This window comes from Saccopteryx bilineata, chromosome 4, assembly GCF_036850765.1.
Source record: "Saccopteryx bilineata isolate mSacBil1 chromosome 4, mSacBil1_pri_phased_curated, whole genome shotgun sequence".
Taxonomy (NCBI): domain Eukaryota; kingdom Metazoa; phylum Chordata; class Mammalia; order Chiroptera; family Emballonuridae; genus Saccopteryx; species Saccopteryx bilineata.
In genome coordinates this window covers 163,616,113-163,638,899 of record NC_089493.1, presented here as the reverse complement: position 1 = coordinate 163,638,899, position 22,787 = coordinate 163,616,113, and the positions used below count along the sequence as shown (strand labels likewise).

General features: G+C 42.4%; 1 protein-coding gene and 1 non-coding gene across 2 annotated transcripts in view; both read right to left on the bottom strand.

Moving 5' to 3' along the window:
• KDM3B (lysine demethylase 3B) overlaps positions 1-22,787 on the bottom strand; it is a 96,666-nt gene that overhangs the window by 50,748 nt on the left and 23,131 nt on the right. The window contains exons 2-5 of the mRNA XM_066272595.1: positions 12,414-12,581; positions 5,198-5,311; positions 1,879-1,984; positions 878-1,002 (exon numbers count right to left, since the gene is read on the bottom strand). Coding sequence (XP_066128692.1) covers positions 878-1,002; positions 1,879-1,984; positions 5,198-5,311; positions 12,414-12,581 — 513 coding nt within the window. The remainder of the gene's footprint in view (positions 1-877; positions 1,003-1,878; positions 1,985-5,197; positions 5,312-12,413; positions 12,582-22,787) is intronic.
• Positions 7,808-7,914, bottom strand: LOC136336917 (U6 spliceosomal RNA). Its single transcript, XR_010731651.1, has one exon. It is a non-coding gene; the product is annotated as a U6 spliceosomal RNA (small nuclear RNA).

Below are 22,787 nucleotides of genomic sequence, written 5' to 3'. Positions count from 1 at the left end.
TAAATGTCCATCAATTTTAAGATTAAGTTAGTCATGATACATTTATCCACTAGAACAGTACGCATCTGTTTTTAAAAGGACAAGATAGATTTCTATATATATTTATGCAGAAAAGTGATAACTTACAATTAAGTAGAAAAGGTAAATTACAGAAGAATATGTAATATATAGCGAACTGTTAATGGTGATTACCATTGTGGGCAGTGATAAAAAGTGATATAAGCCTAGGGTAAGTGGTAGCTATATTGTTTGAAATTTTAAAATGAAGATTAATTAATTTAATATATTTTTTAAAACCTCAAAGAAATTAATAAAATCAATTATGCTTATATTACATGTGACTGCTAAGGGCTAGTCTGAAACCAATTCCAAGATATAAGTACAAATGTTTGCTTCAAAACACTCACTAGTGTTTTTCCCACACAATTCTCCAGGTAGCTCTCTGGATGCTATGTTTTTTCCTATTTACTTCAATTAGAAACAATTTTTCCAGTATCTAAGGGACAGAGGCATAAGTACTACAAAAGCAAATGCTAACCATATTTTTAACTACTATTAACTTTGATATGATAAAATAATAATACCACTGCACATTTATATGATATATTGTATTACAGATTTCAAAGCACTTTCAAATGCATATCTCACTTCCCAAAAGTGCTGTGAGAACAGTGGGGAGTAGGGAGGGTTATCTAATTAACTCTAATTTACATATGAGAACAATGAGGTTAAGAAAGCTGAACAGCCTTTCACTAATCACATAGTCATTAAGCAATAGAGCCAGACATGGAACTTCTTATATGAAATGTTCCCTTTCTCTATACCTCCTGTGTAAGGGGATTGATGGACCTTTTGATGAAGTAACACAAAGACTCACCTCAGTTATGGACACCTCCATAAGACGAGTAATGGTATCTTGATGGCTTACAACACCATAGAGCCAACTTTCTTCCCCCTCTGGCTGGTATACTTTGACCCTGTGACCTTGAACACTATAGGGACCTAAAGGAGAAATCAGTCAGTAGCAAATATTTTTAGCTAAGCTATTATTTCATTATTGTTTCTAAAAGCAGAAGAAAAACTACATGGTGTAAATATCTGGCACTTTCAGTCTTCCTGTATTGAGTTAAATAAATGAGCAATTTCAGATTTACTATACTCAAGCAATTTAAAAACAAAACATAAATAGTTTTCCCTAGTGACCTTTATAAATTCTGTTTATTTAAAGATTTCTTAGACTCTCCTAGCCCTCTGATTCCACTTTATCTCAATCTTCCCATTCTAGAATACAGGGAAGTGAAAGGAAGCTACAGGTAGTATAAAAATGTACTCAGATCTGACACATATATAAAAAAGTGGGCCCTGGCCAGTTGGCTCAGTGGTAGAGCATTGGCCTGGCGTGCGGAAGTCACGGGTTCAATTCCCAGCCAGGGCACACAGGAGAAGCGCCCATCTGCTTCTTTACCCCTCCCCCCCTCCTTCCTCTCTGTCTCTCACTCTTCCCCTCCCAAAGCCAAGACTCCATTGGAGCAAAGATGGCCGGGGCGCTGGGGATGGCTCTGTGGCCTCTGCCTCAGGTGCTAGAGTGGCTCTGGTCATAACAGAGCGACGCCCCGGATGGGCAGAGCACTGCCCCTTGGTGGGCAGAGCGTCGCCCCCTGGTGGGCGTGCCGGGTGGATCCCGGCCGGGTGGATCCCGGTCGTGTGTATGCGGGAGTCTGTCTGACTGCCTCCCAGTTTCCAGCTTCAGAAAAATACAAAACAAAACAAAACAAATATATATTTTAGAATTGCATAGTGTCCTCCCCATTCTATCACTTTCAACATTGACCATACACCTCATTCAGAATTTAGGGACAGAAGACTGCCTGTTCTTACCTCGACTGAATATCTCCTGCAGCTTTTGGTCACTGATCAAAGCATTAACTGTTTCTCTCAGTGCAGCATGTTCCAAAAGAATCTGGTTTTGGCTATCTGTTCCCATCTGGTAAAGATAAAAGAAAGCAACTGAATGTTAAAATGACCACCAACAATATCTAACAGATGAGAAAAATCATAACCCTGAGGAACTTTATATCACCATTTGTCAAAGAATGTTCTACAGAACCCTAGTCTCCTGAGGTTTTTGAAAAAAATAAAGATGCTAAGATCAATTACATTTAGGAAATACAGTGTGTCCGTAAAGTCATGGTGCACTTTTGACCGGTCACAGGAAAGCAACAAAAGATGATAGAAATGTGAAATCTGCACCAAATAAAAGGAAAACTCTCCCAGTTTCATACCTTTTCAGTGTAGTTCGATGTGGGCTCATGACAGATTTTTTAGGGCTCCTTATGTAGCTATCTTATATAGCCTCTACAGACTCATCACTGGCTGATGGCCTACCAGAACAGGGTTTCTCCACCAAACTGCCGGTTTCCTTCAACTGCTTATCCCACTGAGTAATGTTATTCCTATGTGGTGGTGCTTCGTTATAAATGCGCTGATATTCACGTTGCACTTTGGTCACATATTCGAATTTAGTGAGCCACAGAACACACTGAACTTTCCTCTGTACTGTCCCACATCTCGACTGGCATGGCCGTGGGCTGCTCCGCTGTATATATGATGTAACGTCATCATCTGCGCATACGCACATGCTGCCACATCATCCTACTGAAACTGGGAGGGTTTTCCTTTTATTTGGTGCAGATTTCACATTTCTACCGTCTTTTGTTGCTTTCCTGTGACTGGTCAAAAGTGCACCAGGACTTTACGGACACACTGTATATACTGTACCTTCCTACATATAATAGCACATTAAAGGCTCTGAGAAGGCATACAGGAAAAAATCAGTTTAGGTCAGTATTTCTCATACTTATTTGACCACAAAATATTTTATTTCACATAAATATTTTGGCTTATTTTGATATTTATCCAACATTTACCAAGTGCCTACCCATATAATCACTAATATTATAAAGAGAATAAAGCAAGGTTCATAAAATAGATCTAATGATTTAGGAGAAAAACATATCAACAAAGGAATCATCATGAATGTATCACAAATCTTTGCTTAGGAAATACTCCTCTTACTGCCTTGGTAAGACAGCAAAACTCTAAGAAGCCTCTTAATTGTTACTAATGAGAAAAAAGTTAGCATCCATAATTTCTGAACCCAACTCAGATGCTAGTTTGTTTAAACCGCTAACATATCCCTTTTCTTTGTAACTAAAGATATATATCTCAGGTCTTCAATTTTTTTATTTTTTAAGTGAGAGAAGGGGAGATAGAGACAGACTCCTGCATGTACCAGATCAGGATCCACCTGGCAACACTATCTGGGGCTGATGCTCGAATCAATCAAGTTATCCTCAGCACCTTAGGCCGATGCTCGGACCAACCAAGGTATACTTAGCACCTGGGGCTGACGCTCAAACCAATCAAGCCACTGACAAAAAGACGGGGTGAGAGAAAGAAGAGGGAGAGGGAGGGAAAGAGAAGCAGATGGTCACTTCTCATGTGTGCCCTGACCAGGAATCAAACTCAGGACATCCACATGCCAGGCCAACACTCTATCCACTGAGCAAGCTGGCCAAGGCCAGCTCTTCAATAGTTAATGCTGCTCAGAATCAGCCCAAATTGCCCGTTGTCCTGCCTCTGACAAAAGTATAGGCCCCTTCAAACTCAAATTACAGAAGACCCACCTCTGGGAAGCTACCTCTTCTCAGGAGACCCAAAGAATTTTGCTATTAAGAGTTAAGTGGTTTTAGGGTGCGGCTGCAGTGTGTAGAGCAGTGGTTCTCAAATTGTGCACCAGGGTGCACTGGTGCGCCCTAGATTTCCAGGTGTGCCAAATGGTATTCCAGAGAAATATGTGCCTGTTGGGGACCAAAATACCAAAAGGGTTTTTTGAGTTTAGATTTGGGGGGACAGAGGTGTAGGGAATTAGCTGGAAGCTGATAGTCTGCCCAACCCCCCACCTCACCTGCCTAATTAGGTTGCAAAAGGCTGTTAAGCTGTGGTGCTGGATTGTTTACACTACCCCCCATGTTCCCCAGAAAGATTGGAGGCAAGTTTCTTCTAGCCTTTGTTTGGTATAAAGTTAAGATGATATATATGGTGGGGGTTTTCTGCACTCAACACAATTAAGAGTAAAAAGAGAAGAATTCTTCAAGGTATTGATGAGGAAATGAGAGTTTGCCTTTTAAATACATATATGCCCAAACATTGAAGAAATCACTAGGACACATAAGGCTCATGTTTCTCATAAACACAAGGATGAAAAAACTTAAAACATTCGTGCCAGGACCTGCCAAATTTACTAAATCTTACTAAGAATGTATCTATATATATATAAAAAGATAACTTTTTTGTCATTTTAAAAAATTTTTAACCCCTTTTTTATGAATTCTAAAAAGCGTAACTCAAAAAATGTAACATAAAAGTGTTTTCTAATGTCAGAATAAATTTAATTGTATTTATTTCATTTAATTACCATAAAAGCATGCTTGAACTTTATATTCTTTTTCTTTAATATTTGACTTAATTATTATAACATATATCTCAGAAATTTGTATACAGTGTGCCTACAGTTATTTGTAGGACTTTTAATGCGCCATGACTTCAAAAAGTTTGAGAACCACTGGTGTAGAAGAAAGAAGCCTCAGCTACCAAATAAACTTTTCAAGGGAGCAGAAAAACTAAAAGGCACAAGGAATTACTAAGAGAAAGTACTTTGTTTCAATGCTAAAATAAAAAAGGAAAACACCATATTTATAACCAAAAAAGATATTAAAAAAATAATTAAAGCCCTGGCTGGTTGACACAGTGGTAGAGTGTTGGCCTGCATGTGGAAGTCCTTGGTTCAATTCCCAGTTAGGGCACACAGGAGAAGTGCCCGTCTGCTTCTCCACCCCCCCTCTTACTTCTCTCTCCCTCTCCCCCTCTTGCAGCCATGGCTCAATGGGAGCGAGTTGGCCCTGAGCACTGAGGATGTTTCCATGGCCTTCTCTTTAAGCACTAAGAGCTCAGTTGCTGAGCAGTGGAGCAACACCCCAGATGGGCAGAGCAATGCCCCCTAGTGGGCTTGCTGGGTAGATTTCTGTTGGGTTGTATGTGGGAATCTATCTCTGCCTTTCCTTCTCTCACTGAATTAAAAAAAAAGGGGATTAACAAGGAGAAAAAAAAGCTTAGGACTAGACCAAGTGTTAAGTACCTGGAACAGATGCAATCCATTAGCATCAGACAGGAAACGAAGCTCTCGATCCAGAAGGTATTCAACTGGAACCACAGAACCCAAACCGATTTTATCTACTAAGGGAGTGAAAGTCTGTGAAGTACAATGACAAGAAATTGATTAGCATTTGAAAAATAAAATAACACTTCAACCAAATCACTAACTTCAGAGAAACTATCCATTATTAATATAACTTTCACACCAGTAAATAAAGCATAAGTCATTGAAAACATTTCCAACCCAGCATGTGCCCCTCAAATAATCATAAAAAGCAAACTAGAGCAGAAAGTCAACTCAATACTTTTATTTATAGTTAACAAAAAAAAGAATGAGAAATTCCTCATTTTCTCCACAGATCTGACTAAACTTTTTGCCTAGCTTCAAGTGGGCTAACAGAACATTAAATTCCCAGAATAAAGAGTAACACCGGCCCTGGCCGGTTGGCTCAGCGGTAGAGCGTCGGCCTGGCGTGCAGGAGTCCCGGGTTTGATTCCCAGCCAGGGCACACAGGAGAGGTGCCCATTTGCTTCTCCACCCCTCCCCCTCTCATTCCTGTCTGTCTCTCTCTTCCCCTCCCGCAGCAAGGCTCCATTGGAGCAAAGATGGCCCAGGCGCTGGGGATGGCTCTGTGGCCTCTGCCTCAGGCCCTAGAATGGCTCTGGACACAACAGAGAGAGGCCCCAGAGGGGCAAAGCATCGCCCCCTGGTGGGCATGCCGGGTGGATCCCGGTCAGGCGCATGCGGGAGTCTGTCTGACTGCCTCCCTGTTTCCAGCTTTGGAAAAATGAAAAAAAAAAAAGAAAAAAAAAGGAGTAACACCATTATTATGTCTATAACTCCTAAATCTTTGTGAAGTTTTAAAACTAATTATTGGAATACTTGAGGGTGGGATCATCAGCATGATCCAAAGGTTGCTGGCTCGAAAGCCCAAGGCCACTAGCTTGAGTAAGAGGTTATTGGTTTGGCTTAAGACCCCACCGCCCCCCCCATCAAGGCATTCAAGGCACATATGGGAAGCAATCAATAAACAATTAAAGTGAAGCAACTACAAATTGATGTTGCTCATCTCTCCTCTCTCTTTCCTTTCCTGTCTCTCTCAAAATAAAAACTAAAATAATAATAATACTAACATTAATCATCATCATCACTGGTATAAATGTGCATGAGTTAATTCATGTTACTGTTTCATAAATAAATAGCCTACAGCCTGACCAGGTGGTGGCATAGTGGATAGAGCGCCGGACTGGGACACAGAGGACCCAGGTTCGAACCCTGAGGTCCCCGGCTTGAGTGAGGGATCACAGACATGAGCCAAAAGGTCGCTGGCTTGACCCGAAGGTTGCTGGCTTGAGCAAGGGGTCACTCGATCTGCTGTAAGCCCCCAGTACAAGGCACATATGAGAAAGTAATCAATGAATAAGCAATCAACAAACAACTAAGATGCCGCAACGAAGAACTGATGCTTCTCATCTCTCTCCCTTCTGGTCCGTCTGTCCCTATCTGTCCCTCTGACTCTCTGTCAAAATAAATAAATAAATAGCCTACAAAATCATCCAAGGGCCCATATTCATTGGAGCTTCTTCTAAATGTTTAATTGGAAAGTGGCCTTAGAAACACATGAAAAAAGACAGTGTAGCAAGTGATGATACTGTATAATCAACAGGTAAAAAAATATTTGTTTTGAATATTATTTAATTTAGTTAGCCATAGAAGAATTAGATTTTTTTTTAAGTTTAATTTTTTTTGCCTGACCAGGCGGTGGCACAGTGGTAGAGCATCAGACTGGGACACAGAGGACCCAGGTTCTAAACCCCGAGGTAGCTGGCTTGAGTGCAGGCTCATCCAGCTTGAGCGTGGAATCACAGACATGACCCCATGGTCGTTGGCTTGAGCAACAGGTCACTCGCTCTGCTGTAGCCCCCTAGTCAAGGCACATAGAAGAAAGCAATTAATGAACAACAAAGGTTCTGCAATGAAAAATTGATGCTTCTCACCTCTCTCACTTTCTGTCAGTCTGTCCCTGTCTGTCCCTCTCTCTGTCACACTCACACACACATACAAACACACACACACACACACACATTTAATTTTTAAGTTAATTTTTTTGTGTTTGTGTGGCAAAGACAAAGAGAGTCAGAGAGAGAGACAGTTAGGGACAGACAAACAAGGAGAGAGATGAGAAACATCAATTCTTAGTTGCGGTTCCTTAGTTGTTCATTGATTGATTTCTCATATGTGCCTTGACTGGGGGACTACAGCAGACCAAGTGACCCCTTGCTCGAGCCAGCGACCTTGGGCTCAAGCTGGGGTCCTTGGGGTATCGAACCTGGGTCCTCCATATCCTAGTCTGAAGCTCTATACCCACTGCGCCACCACCTGGTCAGGCTAATTTTTAAATTAATTTTAGAAAGAGAGAAAAGCAGGGAGAGAGAAACATCAGTTTGTTGTTCCACTTATTTATGCATTTTTAATGTGCAACCCACAACCTTGGAGTATCAGGACACTGTTGTTACCAACTGAGCTACCTGTCCAGATCTACGAAAAATTAGGTTAAAAAAAAAAGTAACCATTTTTGCCAACACTTTTTTTTTTAATATGGAACACTTCACGAATTTGCGTGTCATCCTTGCGCAGGGGCCATGCTAATCTTCTCTGTATCATTCCAATTTTAGTATATGTGCTGCCGAAGCGAGCACTCCAACGCTTTGCTAAAAAAGGATAGATACAAACAAATGGATATTCTCAGAATTAAATATTATATATAGTACTATATTTTGTCTGACTTAAGAAACCAAAACTTAATAATTAAAAAAAAACTTTAAGCCTGTCCTATGGTGGCACAGTGGATAAAGCATCAACCTGGAATGCTGAGGTCACGGGTTTGAAACCCTACATTTGCCCAGTCAAGGCACATATGAGAAGCAACTACCAGTTGATGCTTTCTACCCCACCCTTCTTTCTCTTCTCTAAAAACCAATAATCTAAACAAGAAATAAATGCAGTTAAAAAAATTACTTAGAGCACAAACAACAAAAGTAAAAATAAACAAGTGAAACTACAACAAACTAAAAAAGCTTCTGCATAGGCCTGACCTGTGGTGGCGCAGTGGATAAAGCATCAACCTGGAAGTGCTGAGGTCGCCGGTTCGAAACCCTGGGCTTGCCTGGTCAAGGCACATATGGGAGTTGATGCTTCCAGCTCCTCCCCCCTTCTCTCTCTCTGTCTCTTCTCTCTCTGTCTCTCTCTCTCTCTCTCCCCCTCTCCTCTCTAAAATGAATAAATAAATAAATAAATAAAAATAAAAAAGCTTCTGCACAAGCACAAGAAATGATCAATAAGGCCCTGGCCGGTTGGCTCAGCGGTAGAGCGTCAGCCTAGCGTGTGGAGGACCCGGGTTCGATTCCCGGCCAGGGCACACAGGAGAAGCGCCCATTTGCTTCTCCACCCCTCCGCTGCGCTTTCCTCTCTGTTTCTCTCTTCCCCTCCTGCAGCCAAGGCTCCATTGGAGCAAAGATGGCCCGGGCGCTGGGGATGGCTCCTTGGCCTCTGCCTCAGGCGCTGGAGTGGCTCTGGTCACAACATGGCGACGCCCAGGATGGGCAGAGCATCGCCCCCTGGTGGGCAGAGCGTCGCCCCTGGTGGGTGTGCCGGGTGAATCCCGGTCGGGCGCATGCGGGAGTCTGTCTTGACTGTCTCTCCCTGTTTCCAGCTTCAGAAAAATGAAAAAAAAAAAAAAAAAAAAGATCAATAAAATTAAAAGGCAATTATAAAAAAAATGGGAAAGGCCTTGGATGGTAGGCTTAGTGGTAGAGCGTCAGCCAGACACGTGGATGTCCCAGTCAGATGTCCTCGTATGATTCCTGGTCAGGGCACACAGGAGAATTGACCATCTGCTTTCTCCACTCCTCCCTTTCTCCCTTCTCTTTCCCCTTCTGGCACCCAGGGCTTGATTGGAGTGAGATGTCCCTGGGCGCTGAGGATGGCTCCATGGGCTCCGCCTCTAGAATGGCTCCAGTTGCAAAGAAGCAAAACCCCAAATGGGTGGAGCATGGCCCCCTAGTGGTCATGACAGGTGGATTCAGGTCGAGCACATGTGGGAGTCCATCTCTCTGCCTCCCTGTTTATTACTTCAGGGAAAAAAAAAAAAGATAAAAGAGCTGTGGCCTGACCAGGCAGTGGCGCAGTGGATAGAACATCAGATTGGGACATGGAGGACCTAGGTGCGAAACCCCGAGGTTACCAGCTTGAGTGAGGGCTCATTGGCTTGAGCGCAGGCTCATTGGCTTAAGTGGAGGCTCACCAGCTTGAGTGTGGTGAGTGTGGGATCATAGGCATGACCCCATGGTTGCTGGCTTGAACCCAAGGTCGCTGGCTTGAGCAAGGCATCACTCGCTCTGTTGTAGCCCCTCTCCATCAAGGAACATATGAGAAAGCAATCATTGAACAAGTAAGGAACTGCAATGAAGAACTGATGCTTCTCATCTCTCGCCCTTCCTGTTTGTCCCTATCTGTCCCTGTCTCTGACTCTCTGTCTCTGTGAGATAAAAAAGGGGATAGAGCTCTAAAAAAAATAAAAGTAGGTCAGTTGGTTAATGTATTGTCCTGATATGCCAAGGTTGTGGGTTCAATCCCCAATCGGGGCACACACAGGAATCACCATAGGAATGCATAAATAGTGGAACAACAAATCGATATCTCTCCCTGCCCCCAATATTAATAATTTTTCTAAAAAAGGACAAAAGATAACTAGTGCTGGCAAAGATGGAGAAGAGGAAACCCTTAGGCACTGCTGGTAGGAATGTAAACTGGTACAGATACTATGGAAAACAGTATGAAGGTTTCTCAAACATTTAAAAATAAAGCCTGACCTGTGGTGGCGCAGTGGATAAAGCATTGACCTGATCACTGGTTTGGAACCCTGGTCTTGCCTAGTCAAAGCACATACGAGAAGCAACTATGAGTTGATGTTTCCAGTTCCTCTGCCCTCCCTACCTTGCTTGCTCTCTCCCCCTCTCTCCTCACTCTAAAATCAATAAATAAAGTCTTAATTTTTTTTTTATATAAAACTACCATATGATACAGCAATCCCACTTCTGGGTAAACATATGAAAGAAATTAAATCACTATCGCAAAAAGATATTTGTACTCCATATTCACAACTTATTTACAATAGGCAAGACACAGAAACAACCCAAGTGTCCAGTAACATGAACGGATAAAGAAAATGTGGTGTGGCCCTAGACGGTTGGCTCAATGGTAGAGCGTCGGCTGGCATGTGGAAGTCCTGGGTTCAATTCCCGGCCAGGGCACACAGGAGAAGCGCCCATCTGCTTCTCCACCCTACCCCCTCTCTTTCCTCTCTATTTCTGTCTTTCCCTCCCACAGCCAAGGCTCCATTGAAGCAAAGTTGGCCCAGGCACTTCGGACAGCTCTATGGCTTCCACCTCAGGCACTAGAACGGCTCAGTTGCAGTGGAGCAACTCCCCAGATGGGTCGAGCATCCCCACCTAGTGGGCATGCCAGGTGGATCATGGTTGGGTACATGCGAGAGTCTGTCTGCTACACCCTCCCCCAGCTTCTCACTTCGGAAAATATCAAAAACAAACAAACAAACAAACAAAAAACTGGTGAGGTGTGTGTGTACACATGAATATTATTGAGTCATATAAAGAAAATCCTGCTATTTGCAAAAACATGAATGAAACTTGAGAACATTATGCTAGGTGAAAAAATCAGAGAAAAAAAAGAAATCGGAGAGAGAAAGACAATACTGTATGATCTCATAAACTTATACAAGGAATCTAAAAAAAACTGAACTCGCCTGACCAGGCAGTGGCACAGTGAATAAAACGCTGGTCTGGGATGCTGACGTCCCAGGTTTGAAACCCTAAGGTCACCGGCTTGAGCAAGGGGTCTCCAGCTTGAAAGTTAGACCATAGATATGACCGTGTTTGCTGGCTTGAGCCCAAAGGTCAATGACTTGAGTAAGGGGTCATTGGCTCGGCTAGAGCCCCCCAATCAAGGCACACATGAGAAAGCAATCAATGAACAACTAACGTGCCGCAACTATGAGTTGATGTTTCTCATCTCTCTCCTTTCCTGTCTGTCTGTCCCTGTTACTTCTCTCTTTCTCGCTTAAAAATAAATAAATAATTAATTAATTAAAAAAAACAACAAACAAACTGAGCTCATAAATACAGAAAGTAGACTGGTGGTTGCCAGGAGGAAGGGGGAGGGAAGAAATGGGTAAAGGTGATCAGTCATAAGATGAGTCAGTTCTGGGAATTTACTGTAAGCATGATGACTATATTTAATAATACTACAGTTAATAAAAAGTATTATATACTTTAGAGTTGTAAAGAGAGTAAATCTGGCCCTGGCCAGTTGGCTCAGTGGTAGAACGTCGGCCTGGCGTGCAGGAGTCCCGGGTTCGATTCCTGGCCAGGGCACACAGGAGAAGTGCCCATCTGTTTCTCCACCCCTCCCCCTCTCCTTCCTCTCCCGCAGCCAAGGCTCCACTGGAGCAAAGGTGACCCAGGTGCTGAGGATGGCTCTATGGCCTCTGCCTCAGGTGCTAGAATGGCTCTGGTTGCAACAGAGCGACGCCCCAGATGGGCAGAGCATCGCCCCCTGGTGGGCGTGCTGGGTGGATCCCGGTTGGGCGCATGCGGGAGTCTGTCTGACTGCCTCCCGTTTCCAACTTCAGAAAAAAAAAAAGAGAAAAAAGAGAGTAAATCTTAGAAGTTCCCATGCCACACACACAGAAGTAACAATGTGAGTCAATGAACATGTTAACTAACATTGTGGTAATCTTTCAGATTATACATGTATGGCAAATCGTACACAAACTTATACAATGTTAAAATGTCAATTATATCAACAAAGCTGGAAAAGAATAAAACAGTTCCTATGGAAAAAATACTTTAAGGATTATAAACATTGTTTCATACCTTACTAGAGAAAAGACTAAGATGAAAAATTACTTAGAAATAAAAAGTATCAAATATTATTTAATATAAAGGTTTCAGAAGATACAGGAGAAAATATCTCTCTCAATTTTTGCTTTTGTACTAACTTCAGAATAAAAGTGTGTTAAAGACAAAGCTTGGTGTTTGGGGAATTCTAAAGAGTTCAGCCATAGTTCATAATGTAGAAATACAGTCCAAATAGACTCTTAGCCAATAAAGTAACTCACCAGGGCTGGCCACTGTGCAATTGAGACTCGAGTACCCTGGACAAGGACGGGGTCCTTCCGGGGTGCCCATACTAGAGAGCCTTCCAGCAGAAGCACAAAAACTTCTTCAGCATGAACTTTAACCCAAGAGTGTTGCTTCCAGTTACAGCCATCAAATTCTACAAAGATCTGCAAAAGAGAGATAAAAAGTTTGGAGGTCACACTTGGACTATATAAACATACATAAACCATGTTTTCAAAACTGAATAGGAAAAATTCTACTAACTTGTCTTTAAGGTTTTTTTAAGTGAATTTCAATTTAAAAAAAAATCATACTTCAGAGTCTGGTAGCTAGTCTTAGCCTCATTCTGAAAGGAAGAACAGAATGGAGGAGGTATGCGTTATCCACAGTCATTAATTTTTACCTGTGATCCTAATGAAATTTGTAACTCTTGAATTTCCAATTCACATCTATGCACACTAGCTGGGGGATAACTATGTATAAAGCACTTGCTAGGTTTAGGAATACACAGAGAAATCTAGCACATTTCCTGGTCTCAAGGAGCTCATAGCCCAATAGGTAGAAAGAAATCTTTTATACTTCTACTGAAAATGACCATAAAGTTCTTTTATTATTTTTTTGAACAGGTGGTATATGCACACAATACAAAATTCAAAAGGATGCACACTGAGAAAAAGAAAAGCTGCCCTCCTAGTTCTAGATTTTTAAAGCACCACTGCCAGCAGTGACTTCATATCTGCCAGCAAAGGCATACTGTCATCACAATGAGGCTTCATTTCCTCCACTCCCAGAAGAGATACTCCACTTTTTGAGATATACTTAAGTAGACATTGTAAGTTTTTTTAAAAAAGTAATTCATATTCAATGAAATCACACTTTTTTAATAAATAGTATGCTTAGGTTTGGCTTTTCCATATAAATTCTGACTTCTGAGCATGTTAGACAAACATAGTTGAAAGAATAGTGCATATGCATATAAGTATCAATATTTAAAACAGATATGCCCAGTGCCTAAAATGTAACTGGTTACAAAAGAAGGGCTAGAGTATTTATTTATATTGCACTTCATTTTCAAAGAATTTTAGTTGGCTTTTGGGAAGTACATGCAATAAAAAATGAAAACATAAATTTTAAAAATCAGGGCCAAACTACCTAAGGAAGTCAATACCAAAGTGTAAAAAGGGAAAACTTAAGCAGGCACTAAGGATCTATGTAGTTATATAACTGAAGGATATATTTGGCTCTGAGCTTCCTTTTTATTTTTTATTATTAATTTTTGAGAGAGAGAAACATCCATTTATTGTTATTGCTAGGTTGATTCCTATATGTGCCCTGACTAGGGATCAAATCTGCAACCTTGGAGTACTACTGGGATGAGGCTTTAACCAACTGAGCTATGCAATCAGGGCTCTGAGCTTCCTTTTTAAAGGCCAATCCAAAAATGGAGAGGTCAGTTGCATAGTTCTGTCTAAAAGGAAAACATAAAGCAATTACTCAGGGAAGAACTCTTTTCCAAATGCTTGCCTCTCTAAGAAATTTCCCATGTGAAGTTTCCTAAGGCAACAACGAGTGTTGTAGGACAATGTCAGCAGTGACTCCCAATTGGGAACCATGGAATTGCCAGGATCTGTAGGTACTAAGGGCACAAAGCATTTCCTATAGGTTGAACGCTAGAGCTCTTGTATGTGTATGTACTATTATTTTTCAAATATGATTATATAATGAATAAAATTCAAACTCATTAAAATTGTTAGTTTTTAACAGCTTTTGTTGGTATATATGTTCTTATCAGTCAACATAAAATTAATTACAAGTATATGCAAATTGAGGATACTCATACTTAAAAAGTGTGGAACCATCACTGCTCAGTAGCCAAACCAGGCTTAATTTATTTTTTTATTTTTTTTTTGAGAGACAGAGATAGAGGGAGAGACAGAAGGAGAGAGATGCGAAGCATCAACTTGTAGTAGTTGTGGCACTTTAGTTCACTGATTGTTTCTCAGACATGCAGAGGGAGGGCCTCCAGCTGAGCCATGACCCCATGCTCAAGCTGGATGAGCCCACCCTCCAGCTGGCGACCTCGGGGTTTAGAACCTGGGTCCTCAGTGTCCCAGGTCAACACTCTATCCACTGTGTCACCACTGGTCAGGCATTTTCTTCAGAGGCAATAAAATACCTGTGAATTGAAGTGCATTGCTAAAAACTGATCCCAGAAAATAAAATCATTATATAAACTTCGTTCTATTATTTATAATATACCAAGTAAAACTCAATTCTACTTAAAATAAATTAATTAAATTTAAAAAATGATGGAGAAACAAGGATTAGAAAGAGAAAGCAGAATTTTTATAGAGAAAGAACAATGAACTGTACTACTATATATTTAATACGAATATATATTTTTTATTTACTTTTTAAAAGATATTATTTATTCATTTTAGAGAGGGGAGGGAGGGGGAGGAGGGAGAAGGAGAGAGAGAGAGAGAGAGAGAGACAGAGAGAGAGAGATGGGGGAGGAGCAGGAAGCATCACCTCCCATATGTGCCTTGACCAGGCAAGCCCAGGGTTTTGAACCGGCGACCTCAGTGTTCCAGGTTGATACTTTATCCACTGGGACATCACAGGTCAGACTATATTTTATTTTTTTAGATAGAAAGAGACAGGAAAAAAGAGAGACGAGAAGCATCAACTCTAGCTGCTTCATGTTAGTTGTTCATTGATTGCTTCTCATACGTGCCCTAACAGGGTGGGGTGGGGTGGGGTGGGGTGAGGTGAGGTGAGGTGGAAGGGGACTGAGGGGGAGGGGAGGGGCGCGACTACAATGCTTAAGCCCAGCCAGCGACCTTGGGATCATGTCAGTGATCTTGCACAAGCTGTTGAGTCCATGCTCAGGTGGCAACGAGCTCAGGGTTTCAAACAGGGGAACTTCTGTGTGCCAATTCAATGGTCTAGCCCAGGCGTGGCCAACAATTTTTGCCCCCGAGCCAGATTAGAAAGAAAATTTTTTTCACAGGCCGGAAGAAATATTAAAATTTAAAAATGTTAAATACAAAAATGATTTGTTTAAGTAAACAAAATTTTATTATGTAATTTGTTTATGAATAAATGTGAGTGAAAAAAATTTTAATATACAATATTTTAATAAAAATATAATTACATACCATATAAATATCCAAACTGTATCGCAATCAATCGAAACAATATTTAATTAATAGAATGAGCTTGAAGGGGTTATATCGCAAATAAAACAATTATTTCCTTTTACAAACAGCCTGGACACGTTTTCAGTTATCAACTGCAGCTATTGTCTATGCTACAATGCCACTTGCTTCAGCACACTTGACCACAAAAATAACGAATTGTTTGACCTTGGGGTGCACACTGGCAAACTCCGCCTAAAAGAATGTGGGTTTCACATTGCCGCTAAACGTCAAACAGTTCGTATTGAGTATAGATGAGTACAAAAGTTGTAAATCTTTATAATGGAATTTTTTTTTTTTTTTTTTTTTTTTTTTTACAGAGGCAGAGATAGACAGGGACAGACAGACAGGAACAGAGAGAGATGAGAAGCATCAATCATCAGTTTCTCGTTGCGCGTTGCGACTTCTTAGTTGTTCATTGATTGCTTTCTCACACGTGCCCTGACTGCGGGCCTTCAGCAGACCGAGTAACCCCCTGCTGGAGCCAGCGACCTTGGGTCCAAGCTGGCGAGCTCCTTGCTCAAGCCAGATGAGCCCGCGCGCGACCTCTGGGGTCTCGAACCTGGGTACTTCCGCATCCCAGTCCGACGCTCTATCCACTGCGCCACCGCCTGGTCAGGCAGAATTTTTTTTTTAAATAAAGAAGTATTGCAAATCCATTCGACCAATTATTGGAAGTTACCCCTAGATTAGTCACACGCAGAATTCTTTTCCACCTATCACTATCTTCTTAAATACCTCGATTTCCAATAATCAAAGATGCTTCTGCTTCTGAGTAGCTGAGATTTTAAAGTATCAGAGAATATTAAAAATTTAATCGTGGGCCGCATAAACTCATTACACGGGCCGCATCCGGCCCGCGGCCCATTTGTTGGCCATGGTTGGTCTAGCCACTACACCACCACCAGTCAGGTAATATATGAATATATTTTATATAATATGTACATATATGTTCTAGGGGAATAAAGCACAACTTCAAGTTACTTGCAGGCTACTAGAAAGAGTTGTATTTAAGTGCAGACTCAGGCAGCAAGAAAGGTAGCAATAGCAAGAAAGGAACTTATGGGACTTATGTTCCAAGAGGCTTGAATTTGAGTCATGGCTTCACTCTATATTAAGTGCAAAATCTGAGAACAGCTCGGCTGGTTAAAGCATTGTCCTGAGGCACAGAGCTTGCAGGTTCAATCCCTGGTTAGGAACATACAGGAACAGATCGATATTCCTGTCTCTCTCTCTCTCCCTTCTTCTTTCCCTAAAATCAATAGATAAAATTTTTTTTTTTTTGCATTTTTCTTAAGCTAGAAACGGGGAGAGACAGACTCCCGCATGTGCCCGACCGGGATCCACCCGGCACGCCCACCATGGGGCGAAGCTCTGCCCACCAGGGGGCGATGCTCTGCCCATCCTGGGCGTCGCCATGTTGCAACCAGAGCCACTCTAGCACCTAAGGCAGAGGCCACAGAGCCATCCCCAGCGCCCAGGCCATCTTTGCTCCAATGGAGCCTTGGCTGCGGGAGGGGAAGAGAGAGACAGAGAGGAAGGCGCGGTGGAGGGGTGGAGAAGCAAATGGGCGCTTCTCCTGTGTGCCCTGGCTGGGAATCGAACCCGGGTCCTCCGCACGCTAGGCCGATGCTCTACCGCTAAGCCAACCGGCCAGGGCCTAGATAAATTTTTTTAAAAAAATATTCCTAACCAAGTGGTTACGCAGTGGACAGAGCATCAACCTGGAGCGCTGAGAACCGAGGTTTGAAACCCGAGGTCTGAAACCCGAGGTCACGGGCTTGAGCACAGGCTCATCTGGCTTGAGTGTGGGTTTACCCCCCACCCCAACCAAGGCACATATGAGAGGCAACCAATGAACAACTTAAAGTGTTGCAAATATGAGTTGATGCTTCTCATCTCTTTCTATGTGTCTGTCTCTCACTAAAAACAGAAACAAACCAAAACCCCAAAAATCTTGGGCAAGTCACCCTTCCCTCCTCAGTCTTGACTTCCTCTCCAAGATAAGAGACATCTGTCCTACCTTATAGACTGGTTATGAAAGTTAAATAAATGAATTCAAAAGCAGTTTGGTCAAAGGCAAAGCATTACTTAGACAATAATGTGCTATAAGATAAACAGAAATAAAGTAAAATAATAAAGTGTGGGGGATGTTCAGAGGTAGGAGATCACTTCAGGTATACAAAGGGACTGACACGGGCTGAGGCCAAAACCATCCCATCAAGTTCTAGGAGGCCAGGAGCTTCAGCACGCTGTGGGAAAGGAGAGGGAGCCGAGGCTCACAGGACCAAGATTTGATGGAAAAGATCTTGAGTAGTAGGATAAAAGTTTTGGCTTTATTCAGCTGTCAATGGGAGATGTGTGTATATGTATATATGCAACTGATATTAAAGAGTTTAAATTGAGGTCAAGATATAAACAGAGCAGCTGGTTTTAGGAAAACTCAGCTAGCTATAGCAATGCGTTTAGATGGATTAGAAGGGAGGAAGAAATAGGGAGTGGGTTTTTTTCTTTTTTAAAAATATATTTTAATTAAATTTATTAGGATTACATTGTTAATAAGTTTCAAGAGTAGAATTCTATAAAACATCATCTGTATATTATAATGTGTTCACGACCCCAAGTCAATTCTCCTTCCATCAGTCACTATTTTATCACCCCCCCCACCTTTAACGTCTTCTACCTGCCCCATCTCCCTAGGTGCATTCTTAATAGGACCTGGAGTAGGACAGAGTCTAGGAGGGAAATGACCCATGAGTTCTACCATCTGGATGTAAAGAAAAAGGAAATTTTTTAGAGAAAAAAAAAAAGAAAAGAAAGAAAAAAAAAAAGAAAGAAAAAGAAAAAAAATTTTTTTAAATTATTTTTATTTATTTATTCATTTTAGAGAGAGAGAAAGAGAGAGAGAGAGAGAGAAAGAGAGAGAGAGAGAGAGAGAGAGAGAGAGAGAAGGGGAGAGGAGCAGGAAGCTTCAACTCCTATATGTGCCTTGAACGGGCAAGCCCAGGGTTTTGAACCGGCAACCTCAGCCGGTTAGATGGCTGAGGTCTAATTCCAGGTCGACGCTTTATCCACTGCGCCACCACAGGTCAGGCAGAAAAAAATTTTTTTAATGACTTGGATTTTGAATCACAGACCAAGAGAGCAGTAGTGCCATTTCAAAACTGATGTTGGCAGAAGGTGATGGCTAGAGGGCAGACTACCTTGCAAGCCATGAAAAGGAACACAGAATGTTCAATGCCCAGGCTGAATTTGACTGAGTGACAGTACTCTACTGGGCATCACTTAGAAAACCAGTGAGGCCCTGGCTGGTTAGCTCAGTGGATAGAATGTCTGCCCAGCTGCAGACATCCGGGTTTGATCCCTGGTCAGGGCACACATGAGAAGCAACCATCTGCTTCTCTCCCCTTTCTCTCTCTTCCCCTCTCGCAGCCAGTGGATCAGTTGGTTTGAGCTTCTGCCCAAGTGCTGGGGATGGCTCAGTTGATTCGAGCATCTGCCCCAGAAGGGCACTGCTGGGTGGATCCAGGCTGGGGTGAGTGCAGGAGTCTATTTCCCCTCCTATCACTTAAAAAAAAGAAAGAAAACTAGTAGCTGGGTTTCCATATTGATGGACAGCTAGGTAACATGCTATACTCAAATCTGCCAACCACTTTTTTTTTTTAATTTTTTTTTATTTATTCATTTTAGAGAGGAGAGGGAGAGACAGAGAGAGAGAGAGAGGAGAGACAGAGAGAGAGAAGGGGGGAGGAGCTGGAAGCATCAACTTCCATATGTGCCTCGACCAGGCAAGCCCAGGGTTTCAAACTGGTGACCTCAGCATTTCCAGGTCGACGCTTTGTCCACTGCGTCACCACAGGTCAGTCTGCCAACCACTTTAAAAATCAACACGAGTCACAAAATTCTGTCATACCAAAACACAAGTCTAAGAACAATGCTAAAATAAGTTATTATACAAAACTCTCACAATTTTTACTCTTTGTACACGAGAACTTAAACTTTTAAAAATTAATATTCAGGAATCCTATTATCACAAAGTGTATCTAAAAACACCAGGGAAAAGCTGAAATATTTGAAAGCCAGATTTCACCTAATTTCAGAGCAATTATCTCTTAACCTGCCTGGGCAAAGAATATGGAAGTGTTTAACTTGACAACAACCACATTACTGTTTGTTCTGGGATCAAACAACAGCTCCAGGCAAACAATATGAATTTGTTTTGAGAACAATATGGCATGTGGATATATGTAAACGTGTTTTCCTAACAATGAGGCTTATTTCTGGCCTTAGAACTGTGCCTCACCTCCAACTAAGAGTAATGGAAAGAGTTAGAACATGTAAGGTAAAGAATCATTTCAGATCAAAGCACATATTATAGAATGTGAACTGGTAAAATGGTAATGACCAAGCCCCAGGACAGGAATAAGTGGTATAAACTAATAAAAATCAATGGTGATAGTTGGATTGAGTCAGAGATGGTGTTGGGCAGATAAAATATATTATGCTCACTTTGTTAAAGATGGCGTTGCCCACGTGGAAGCCCGTTGCCCAGGTGATATTAGTTGCCCTTCTTGCTTGGAATGGGCGTGATTATATTAAGGTGTGTTGGGACAGGCTATGGGCAGGCAGAATCCTTCTGGCCTGGGACTTGGTTTTAGGACTAAGCTTTTCCCACTCTTTTAGATGTGGGGTGGTACACTCTCATGAGGAATCCCATTATGCCTCAGATAAGTGACTTTGTATCAGAGACTTCCTTAATTGTATATTGGGTTAAAGGTTTTGATTTCTACACTATTAAGTGGGGCAGACCAGGACCTTGCTCTCTCTAGGTTCCTAAGATTAGCATTAGAGAGGAGAGCAGAGAAGGCCATGTGGAGGAGGCCAGGAGAGGCAGCCAAGATGGCAGAGTGCTGAAAGACAAGCCAGTTAGTGCAGAGTTTGTGTAGAGAGAAGGAGATGGGGAACAAAGGAGAATGAAGCTAGTGAGCTAGAAACCTTTGATTCTAAGAAACTCTGATAAGTCAGTAGCTTCGCGAGCACTGAATGAGGGGGTTTTGGGGCCCAGTGTGTGTTTTTACTTGCCCACCGGGTGCAAGCTAGGATTAAAGATAACGGCCCACCAGTTCATGGCTCTGTTGTTTCATATCGTCTGTCCGAATCTAATGCGAACCTGCATGGGCCAGGCTGCTGTGATGGTGGCCCTGGCTACTGGCTTTACAGATGGTCTAGCCAAGTTGATGATGTGAACAGAACAGGACTAAAACAGTTCTGAGTTTTAAAAAAGTCTTAAATTTTTTTCTATTACATTAAAAGTAACAAACAGTACTTTATAGCAGAACTCAAGGACAAGATGTAAAATATTTCATTAAAGATTTTTATTTAGCCTGACCAGGTGGTGGCACAGTAGACTGAGCATAGGCTTGGGATGCTGAGGACCCAGGTTCAAAACCCCGAAGTCACCCACCAACGTGAGCGTGGGCTCACTAGCTTGAGTGTGGGATAATAGACATGACCTCATAGTCACTGGCTTGAACCCAGCAGTCACTGGCTCAGCTGTAGCCCTGCCCCACCATCAAGGCACACATGAGAAAGCAATCAATGAACAACTCAAGTGCCGCAACAAGTTGATGCTTCTCATGTCTCTCCCTTCCTGTCTGTCTTTCCCTGCCTGTCCCTCTCTTTCTGTCTCTCTCACTTAAAAATAAAATTATTGGTTGATTTTACAGAGGATTGTGTGTGTATGGGGGAGGCGAGAATTATCAATTCATTGCTGCTTCACTTCAGTTGTTCTCTGATTGCTTGTCAGATGTGCCTTAACCGGAAAAACCCAGAGTTTCAAACTACCAACCTTAGCATTCCAGGCAAGATATAAGATATTAGTTAAAGAGTTAGAGGTAAAACTCTTGCTTTTATTTAAAAATTCCTTTTATGGTCTATATGTGATTTAAATTCATTTTAGTGACATTAAAATTTTTTTTCTATTTTTATTTATTGATTTGAGAGAAAGAGAAAACATCTTTTTTTTTTGTATTTTTCTGAAGTTGGAAACAGGGAGGCAGTCAGACTCCCACATGCGCCCGACCGGGATCCACCAGGCATGCCCACCAGGGGGCGATGCTCTGCCCATCTGGGGCATTGCTCTGTTATAACCAGAGCCATTCCAGCGCCTGAGGCAGAGGCCATAGAGCCATCCTCAGTGCCCGGGCCAACTTTGCTCCAATGGAGCCTTGGCTGTGGGAGCGGAAGAGAGAGACAGAGAGGAAGGAGAGAGGGCGGGGTGGAGAAGCAGATGGGCGCTTCTCCTGTGTGCCCTGGCTGGGAATCGAACCCAGGACTCCTGCATGCCAGGCCGACGCTCTACCACTGAGCCAACCAGTCAGGGCTACATCTACTTTAGCATTAGATAGGAGAGAGCAGAGAAAGGCCATGTGGAGGAGGCCAGGAGAAGCAGCCAAGATGGTGGTGTTGAGTGAGAAGCCAGTTTGTGTAGAGTTTGTGTAGGGAGAAGGAAGGAGATGGGGAACAGAGGTGAATAAGTCTGGTGAGCTAGAAACCTTTGATTCTAGGAAACTTGGATAAAGTCAGTAGCTTTGTGAGCACTGAATGAGTGGGTTTTGGAGCCCAGTGTTTGTTTTTACTTGCCCGCTGGGTGCAAGCTAGGATTAAAGATGACGGCCCACCAGTTTTTGGCTCCGTTGTGTCTTTACCGACTGTCCGAATCCAATGCGAACCTGCATGGGCCAGGCGGCTGTGATGGTGGCCTTGGCTACTGGCTTTATAGACCCACGACCTTCATGTATCGGAATGATATTTTAACCAGCTGCACTACTTGGCCAGGGCTCAAATTTTTTTTTTTTTTTTTTTTTTTTTAGAGTGAGAGAGAGACAGACAGGAAGCGAGAGAGATGAGAAGCATCAACTTGTTGGGGCACTTCAGTTGTTCATTGATTGCTTTCTCACATATGCCTTGATGGTGGGGAGGGCTCCAGCTGAGCCAGTGACCCCTTCCTCAAGCCAGCGACCGTGGGTCATGTCCATGATCCCACGGTCCAACCAGCAACTCTGGGCTTAAGCCAGATGAGCCTGCACTCAAGGTGGCAACCTCGGTGTTTCAAACCTGGGTCCTCAGCGTCCCAGGTCAATCTCAAATAAATTCATTAAAAATCAAATAAGT